The 9,432-nt window shown below is 35.4% G+C and overlaps 1 protein-coding gene and 1 non-coding gene across 2 annotated transcripts; one reads left to right on the top strand and one right to left on the bottom strand.

Moving 5' to 3' along the window:
• Positions 1-1,277: 1,277 nt before the first annotated feature.
• LOC112529023 lies at positions 1,278-4,113 on the bottom strand. The gene is made up of 5 exons (XM_025140103.1): positions 4,083-4,113; positions 3,574-3,958; positions 3,197-3,480; positions 2,268-2,566; positions 1,278-2,180 (listed from the first exon to the last, which is right to left on the bottom strand). The coding sequence occupies exons 1-5, from the start codon at positions 4,111-4,113 to the stop codon at positions 1,278-1,280; spliced, it is 1,902 nt and encodes a 633-aa protein (XP_024995871.1).
• LOC112499778 lies at positions 3,535-3,641 on the top strand. Its single transcript, XR_003067298.1, has one exon. It is a non-coding gene; the product is annotated as a small nucleolar RNA R71 (small nucleolar RNA).
• Positions 4,114-9,432: the final 5,319 nt, after the last annotated feature.

The raw sequence follows: 9,432 nt of genomic DNA, 5'->3' as shown, positions 1-9,432 counted from the left end.
TACTTGATGGCAGCATGATCTGTATGAACAATTACTTTGGTTCCCATCAAGTATGGTCTGAATTTTTCAAAAGCAAAGACCACAACTAATAATTCCTTTTCAGTAGTGGTGTAATTGATTTGAGCATCATTAAGAGTTTTGCTTGCATAATAAATAGGATGAAAAATCTTTTCTTTCTTTTGACCCAACACAGCTCCAACTGCCCAGTCACTAGCATCAGTCTTTATTTCAAAGGGTTTGGACCAATCAGGTGTTATTACCACATGAGCAGTGACCAATGCTTCTTTTAAAATGTTGAAAGCTTTTCTACAATCTTCATTAAAATTGAAAACATGGTCATGYTGTAATAATAAACAAAGAGGTTTTGATATTTTTGAAAAATCTTTAATGAACCTCCTATAAAAACCTACATGTCCTAAAAAACTTCTGATCCCTTTTGCAGTTGTTGGTTCAGGCAACTTCTCAATTACCTCTAACTTTGCTTTATCAACTTCAATTCCCCTTTTGGAAATTAAATGCCCTAACACTATGCCTTCTTTTACCATAAAGTGACACTTTTCCCAGTTCAAAACCAAATCTGTTTCTTCACATCTTTTAAGACTTTTTTCAAGGTTTTGCAAACACAGGTCATATGATGTCCCATAAACTAAAAAATCATCCATGAAAATTTCCATTGAGTGTCCTAACATATCTGAGAAAATAGACATCATACACCTTTGGAAAGTGGCAGGGGAATTACAAAGTCCAAAAGACATTCTTCTAAAAGCAAAAGTTCCATATGGACATGTGAAAGTAGTCTTTTCCTGATCATCCGGTGCTATGGCAATCTGATTGTAACCGGAGTAGCCATCTAAGAAATAATAAAACTCTTTTCCTATTAGTCTGTCTAACATTTGGTCTATGAAGGGTAATGGAAAATGGTCTTTTTGAGTGGCTTTATTAAGCCTTCTATAATCCATACATATCCTCCAACCAATTACTGTTCTAGTAGGTATAAGTTCATTCTTCTCATTTGGTACAACCGTGACTCCACCCTTTTTGGGTACACATTGCACAGGACTGACACATGTACTACTAGCAATAGGATAAATTATGCCAGCGTCAAGCCATTTTAAAATTTCTTTTTTGACAACCTCTTTCATAACAGGATTGAGTCTTCTTTGAGGCTCAACGGAGGTGAAACTTTTGTCATCCAAGATAATTTTATGTTGACAAATGGTGGGACTTATCCCCTTGAGGTCAGCAATTGTCCATCTTATGGCTTTGGTATGAAGTTTCTACATGTCAACCAACTTTTCTTCTTGGTCAACTTCTAATGATGATGAAATAATGACTGGAAACTTCCCTGAATCTCCTAAAAAGGCATACTTCAAATGTGAGGGAAGTTGTTTTAACTCTAAATTTGGGGCAACATCTAAGGAAGGAACAAGAATCTTCCTATCCTCAGATTCTAAAACTTTAAAAGCAGCAGATTCTTGTGGTGTTTCTAATTCCTCAAAATCTTCCTCTTCATCACTATCAGTCTCAGATAAACCTAAGATTTCCCCCAAACTTTTCTCTTGACACCAGGTTTCTATCAGACTCAAAGCAGAACACTCTTCTCTTTCCTTCGGGTACCTAAGGGAATTAAAAACATTAAAAGTCACTTGTTGGTCTTGGACTTTCATGGTTAATTCTCCCTTCTGTACATCTATCAAGGTTCTACCAGTAGCTAGGAAAGGTCTCCCTAAAATGATGGGAATGTCTTTGTCGGCTTCAAAGTCTAGGATGATAAAATCATCTGGGAAAATAAACTTATCAACCTGAACTAGGACATCCTCAATCTTTCCTCTGGGATAGGCTATGGACTTATCAGCTAACTGAAGAGTTATAGTTGTAGCTCTAGCTTCACCTATGCCTAGGGTATTGAAGACAGATAAAGGCATTAGGTTTATGCTGGAACCTAAGTCACATAGAGCTTTTCCTATTTCTTTTCCTCCAATTGAAAAAGGGATTGTAAAACTTCCAGAATCTTTCATCTTAGGAGGAATTTTACTGGACAACAAAGCACTGCAACCTTCAGTCAGAGCTACGGTCTCATATTCAGTCAACTTTTTCTTTTTGCTCAAAATGTCTTTTAAAAACTTTGTATAACTTGGCATCTGCTCAATTACTTCAACCAAGGGTATGTTTATGTGCAACTGTTTAAAAACATCAAGAAACTTTTTAAATTGTAATTCTTCCTTTTGATTCCTTAATCTTTGAGGATAAGGAATATAAGGAGCAACTGCAATAAGAGACGTAGTCTTTTGAAGAGTTGGTGCTGGAATCGGTTTCAAAACTGGTCTCACAATTGGTTCTGATTCAGTCCTAACAGGGATTAAAGGACTGGTCTGGTCTTTTATTGCGGGACTGTCACCAGATTGTGACACATTCACTACAACACTTTCTTTGGGAGTCTGTGTTGTCTTGGGTTCATCAGGAAATAACAGTGGAAAATCTGATATTTCAGGAATGTCTGTACTATCTATGGGCCTGACTATGGGTTGCGGCTCACTAGTACTCACAGGAATGGTAGTCACAAAATCTGGTACAGGGGTAACAGAATCTTGTTCTACACTTTTCTTTTCAATCTCTGCTTTGGTTGGTTCTTTTTGTTCTTTTTGGGTATTTTCTAAATAACTCTTTCCACTCCTTAACGTGACAACCTTAACATGTTCTTTTCCTTCCCTCTAAGGTATCTCTGTATCACTAGGTAGTGAACCTATTGGTCTTTTTCTTATTTCCAAAGCCATTTGTCCCATTTGAGTTTCGAGATTTTTAATTGAAGCTTGAGTTTGGGTTATAAAACCCTTCACCATTGCTTCTAAAGAAGTAGATGACTCAGCTTGCTGTTTGGGATTGCTTTGGAAAGAAGACTGATGATTCTGAAAATTAGCATGTTGATTATTATGATTGCCTTGATGCGCTTGCGAGTGAAAATTAGATTGGCCTTGTTGAAAATTGGACTGTCCTTGTGGTTGAAAATTGGATTGTCCTTGTGGTTGAAAATTGGACTGTCCTTGAGGCTTTTGCATTGGTGGATTAAGAGCTGGACTATGCCACGAAAAATTTGGATGATTTTGCAATCCCGGATTATAAGTCTGTGAAAATGGTCCAGTCTTGTTGACATAATTTACATGCTCCAGATTTCAAGGACACTGCTCAAAAGAGTGACCTTCACCACAGTACACGCATTGTACTGATTGAACATTGGAATTAAAGGTATTAGCATCAGATTGCACATGTGGGCTAGATGTTAAATTTGAAATTAGCTTAGTGATCTGAGCCGTTAATGCCGAGACAACATCTACCTCATTTATTCCAGCTGTTTTCTTCAGTGGCATTGCACGTGGGTCAGACCATTGTCCGTTATTATTAGAAATATTTTCAAGTATGTCAAAACGTTCATTATAGGTACAAGCTGTGAAAGCTCCGCCTGCAGTAGCATCGAGCATTTGTCTAGCAACGATATTTAAACCATTGTAAAATGTCTCTAGCTGTATACAGTACGGAATGCCATAGTGAGGGCATTTTCTCAGCTGCTCTTTCTACCTTTCCCATGCATCAGGAACTGCTTCATCATCCAGTTGTCTAAAAGTACAAATTTCATTTCTGGATTTGGCATTCCTCGTGGGTGGAAAATACTTTTTCAAAAACTTTTCTGCCATTTCATTCCATGTAGTCACAGAGTCTGGTTGCWAAGAATTGTACCATGCTCTTGCTCGATCCCTTAGTGAAAATGGAAAAAGTTTTAGTCTCAGAGCATCGTCTAAAACATCAGGGATGAGAAAAGAGTCTATGATTTCCATGAAAGAACGCAAATGAGAATGAGGGTCTTCAAAAGATAAATCAGCGTATTGGCCATTTGTTTGAAGCATTTGAAACATCAGTGGATTAAGTGAAAAATGGGTGGCACCAATGGTAGGCTTACGTATCCCTGTGTGCAGTTGAGTTAAATTAGGAATAGCATATGCCATAATGCCACCATTTTTAGCATTTGCAAGACGAAAGATTTTGAGCCTCATCCTCATGTGGAATATTTGGTTCATTTCTAATTATACCTTCTCCGTCAATAATCACATTTTCAGCCATTGTTTCAGAGTTTAAAGCTCGAAGAGCTCTTTGTACTCTTCTTCGTTATCTGAAAGTTTGTTCAATATCCAGATCAAGTGGAAAAAATTACCATGCAACAGTCTTGTCATGCAAGGTGCGTTCACAAAAAGATGTTAGAAAAACTAATTTTTATAAACTTTACTTTAAAAAGAAAAATTTCAGCGTGCTATCCCCGGCAACGGCGCCAAAAACTTGCCCGTCGGTTTATTCAACCTTAGATTTCAACACAAAAATAGAACTCGGCGCAAGTATACACCTCGAATTACTGTCGTCTCGTAACAAGTAATAATGGTATAAGTACCAGATATCGTTCCCACAGAGATAGCTTGTAAAGTTATTTCAAAAGTCCAGTCTATAAAAACTAGTTTCAGATGGCGAAACGAGGGATTTGATTTATCTAAAATTGGGAGGTTTGTTTACAGCTAAGAAAAATATCAATCTTAAAAAGAAACACATGGTGCAACAGTTGATTAAGACATTAAACAAATGATTCAGCAAAAAAGTGACATAGCATTCCTGTCACAATTATCTAAATCAATAAATGATTTTATATAACTATGACAGTATCAACTATCGGGTCAGACGGCCTCCCAAGAGCACACACCGGTCAATGTGCTATCGATACGATATCATTTATGTTAGACGTCGTGAATCCTAGCACAACACAGTGTTACCATCCTATGTCGTAGGAGTATAGCGTTTGTCAGACACTAAAGCTATTTATAGCCTTCTCCTATTACCTCAGGTTTTGAAAGTCAATACATTTTTATACACAAAATBWRTTRTCAATTAATTTTAATGTAATCATCAAATGAAATATTAAGCACCTGAAATAAATAGTAAACTATAATGCTAATATGACATCTTTGTACTTTTACATCGGCTTTGGTCTTAATTTCCCGTTACACCCCAAGCTAAGGCGTTAGCCCATCATCGCTCGGTTTCTTCTCTCGAAGGATGTAAGGACTGAAAAATAAATAACGGTATGGAAAAGTAAATTGCAGAAAGTAAATTACAAGAAATGGAAATACTGGAATTTAAAGTACTGGAAAYTAAATGACAGAAATATAAATGACTGAAAGTAAATTGCTGGAAATTAAATGACGGAAATGTAAATTGCAGTAAAGTAAAGACTGAAATGTAAACGACTGAAATATAAAGACTGAAATATAAAGTACTGAAATATAAAGACTGAAATGTAAATGACTGAAATATAAATTATTAATAACTAAATATTATTAATTAATATTATTCTAAGACATGATGGATGACAATTAGTACTTGATGGGATGAGAACATGACTAATGACAACCTTGAAAAGAGAGTTTGACTTTGAGGGAACTTGCAAGTCAAGTAACAAAACTTGCAAAACAAGTTTCGTTACAAAGACCGAAAAGGTTACTTGCAAAAACAGATTATTTAGTCTACGTAAATTAGTCGTGAGCCACAAAGGATGAGATCCAGTGTAAAGCAAAAGAAATCGACTAATTTGTAACTCGTAACAAAAGTAATAAAACATAACGTAACTTGGAATTAAAAACAGAAATGAGATGAAGGTTAAATACGAGTACTTAAATTAAACTTGAAAACGAAATCACAACTTCACTTCACAAAAATCGGTTCTTGATTTGAAACAAGAAAACCGAAAGCTTGGAACCGAAAGTAATAATTTAGAGAGTAACTAACACAAAGATCATTAATATCAAAATGAGAGAAAGCATGTAAATTGGTGAATTGGTGGTTTAAACTAAAGCCTTAAACCTTCTATTTATAGGCTAAGAAAGTTGCTAAGTGGGAGCCACCTAATAAGACAATAAGCTCTTCAAAAATGGGCTTTGACCGAGCCCAAGGTCGTTGACCTAGCAATCTCTAAGGAGTAGCCCACGAATTCTGCAGAAGTGCAGCTCCCGGATAGATGCTATAGGACTCTGCCACTCCTGGTCCTACAGGACTGCTACAGGATTGGGCCCAAAAATCATCAAAAACCTGCATAAACAGGGAATTAACATTATATATACTATATTACTACTAATATATGAAAAAGACTTAAAAAGACTCAATTAAGACACTAATAGGAAAATAAAACAAAGGAAAATGGTTAAGAAAATGATGTAATAAGGTTAATAAATTAACACTTATCACTTAGCAAAAGCTTGCTCGCATTCGATGTTGATGGTCTAGTTTACAATGACCTGATCCTTAAGATTTTCTTCGATCTTAGTTAACTCTTTGATCTTATAATGACATCATTCTAATTGTTCTTGAATATCAAGATTAAGCTTTTCAGCTTTGGATTTTCCATTCAGGGCATTGTAAAGGTCAACCGTCAGCGTATCTAGTGTAGATAGGTTATTAGAGGAAGAAGAAGAAGGTTCATTCAGATTACATATCTGAGTAGAGGTTGACGGAGAGGGATCACTGGAGGATGATGTCTTAGATGGTTCATTCTTGACATCCTAGGCCATGAGACAGAGATAGGTCGTCTCTTCCTCGTCCGAGGATGATTCATCAGATGAATCAACCCAGTCATGCTCTTTAGCAACAAAACCTTTGCCTTTACGCTGAAGATTCTTCATCTTCTTTGTACTTCTCCTTCAGCTTCAGGTATTTGTCATCTTTAGGTCTTAAGGAGGATGAGAGGTTGGAAGATGGCTTCACATCTTTCTTCGACCTGCATTCACTAGCAAAGTGACCTTTGCATTGACAAATTATAGTAGTTACATGAAGCCTTGTCAATGGGATTTGACTTGGGTTTGTTAGCTATGGTCAGGAAGGAGATATGTGGAAGTTGTTTTTTTCTGGGGAACCTCCTAAAAGAGTTAGTAAAGAGGGTCAATGACTCATCAAACTCTGAAAGATCAGCGTCTGTCAAGTCCTTAGAGTTAGAAGGATCTAACTCAGTAATAGAAAGAGAAGAGGAAGGAGAAAAAGTGGAAGGGTCAGCTGAAGGGTTATTAGAGATCAAAGCCAAAAGAGAACTTTTCATTTCTCTGGAGTCTTTTAGAAATTCTTCTTCAGCTAACGGGATTGCTTATGATTGAACAATATCCCATAAAGAGAATTGAGGAAAAGGGAGGACATGTCCTTAGACATCTTTAGACACATGGTATAATTATCCATGATTCTCGCAAACATTCAAGGAACTTTGTCAGCGTCTTTGAGTTGGAATATTCTCTTCCAACTGTCCTTAAATCAATAAGAAGACGATTAAAGCGTTGATGTACTTCAGACAAAGATTCAGATTTTCCACAAATAAAACTTTCATATTGTCTTACTAAATTTATCTTCCTTGATTCTTGTACTTCAGAAGTACCTTCATATTGAACACAAAGAGTCTCCCACATGGTTTTCGAGGTCTTAAGTTTCATCATAGAGTAATAAACCTCGTCAAGAAGAGCCATGGCTATTATAGATCTCGCACGAGTATCTAAAGCCATTTTCTTCTTGTCTTCATCACTCCACTGCTGAGAGAGCTTCGGAATCTGCCGTTCAGGAATCGTGATAGTTGTAACAGTTGTAGGAACTACTAGAGAGATTGCAAATGGAATATAAGATCCATTTTCAATGTAATATGGAATCTCAGGATCCACACCCTCTCAGAAAAGAGACATTCGATTCTTCCATAGACTGAAGTTGTCTCTTATGAACCGGGGAGGTTTGGCAAGAATGCCATTGTCGTGAAAGTTTGTGATCGTGTTTTGCAAAGCCATTTGAAAAGTAAATAAATTATTTAGAAAGAAGAGATAATAAAACACAAATAAAACAAACACTGCTCTGATACCACTTCTTGGTCCCTACCGGATCTACAAAAGTTTATAGGTAACAGTTTGTAGGGGGGGATGGATACAAACACAACAACTATCACTTTTAAAAAACTTATATTGATAAAGAAGATCAATACAAATTTTTGCAGATTGTTTGCTAGAAAAGATAAGATACAAAACTTATCTAAACAATCAAAGAAAGACACAAGTTAAATATAGCAATAAAGAAAAGACTTGCTACAAGAAATAGGTTAAGAAGTATTGTGCTCTTCACTTGTTAGAATGGTTGTCTTTCTCTTAGATAGAGAGTTAGAGGGAGGAGTATCTTCTTGGGTAAAAAGATCTTTAAGGCAAGGAAGCTTGGACTAAGATTAATAGGTCTAATTGAGAAGGAAGAACTTCTCAGCTATTTATACCCACTACATTAAATGCAATTCAGAAGGTACAAAGCACGTAGCAAACTTCAAGAGGTGAGCTTGTCCTTTGTTGCAGATATACAAGCTTTTGGCTGTATATGAACAATCTTCTTTCATAAAGTAGGTAAGAACGCTTGGAGACAATAGAGTGACTCTGTATAGTAGTTTACTTTGAAAGGTATGGGTTGTCCTTTGTGTGTAGAAGGATAAGACAAAAACTAATCTTGTTCAACAAGATTCATTTGATCGTTGACACTGAATAACGCTGAGGTTTTTTCAATGTTTGCTGAATCTTGCGTAGATTTCACACTTGTGTAGACGAGCCTGTTATCACTGAAAAAAAACGCTTCAGATCACGAACTTGCTTGTCTCTATCTTCAACTTCTATCTTCGATATCGCTGAAGGTTCTGTGGTGTGAGTTTTATCTTCCTGAAGAATGCTTGTGTCTGGAGGAATTACGATGCATGTTCAGCGATCAATGAACAGACTCAGTGATGATCGCTGAAGCTGAATACAGAGATAATACACTTCGTAACGTTTAAAAATTATTATCAAATCATTGAAAGAGAGGATAAACAAGATTTCAATTTGATTTTTTATTGTTGTTATTATTATTATACTTAAATTTTGAATTTCTATAACTAAATACAAATTTTAGAAAATATCTACATTAAATGATGAATATAAATAACCATTACGTATAATATAAACAAAAACAAAGTTGGACGATCCTACATATCTTAGTTAATTAATAATCTCTCAATTTCTTCTAGATATTTATAAAAGTTTTATTATTTATGAAACAAAACAATATGTAACTTTAACTTTTATGTAATTTACAAAAGCATTTTTAATAACTAGAAGCGTACTCGCACAATTCAGCGAGATACATCGTGATTTTAATTTTTCATTTTATTCTTTATCTCAGTCGATGTTATAATATGGCTTTATGTGATTTTGAGAAAGCGATGGTGTTTTTATTTTTGAATAAAATATATGTTTGAAGATATCATAAAAATTTGACAAAAATATATTGATAATAGTATCAAATTAACTATTTGAAATTCCTCATTTTCTTGTGTAATTTTTTAATTCAATTTTTTTATAATTTAATTTA

This window comes from Cynara cardunculus, assembly GCF_001531365.2.
Source record: "Cynara cardunculus var. scolymus isolate 2C chromosome LG 16, CcrdV1, whole genome shotgun sequence".
Lineage (NCBI taxonomy): Eukaryota > Viridiplantae > Streptophyta > Magnoliopsida > Asterales > Asteraceae > Cynara > Cynara cardunculus.
The sequence above is the reverse complement of the archived record's forward strand: the minus strand, read 5'-3'. Positions and strand labels throughout refer to the sequence as shown.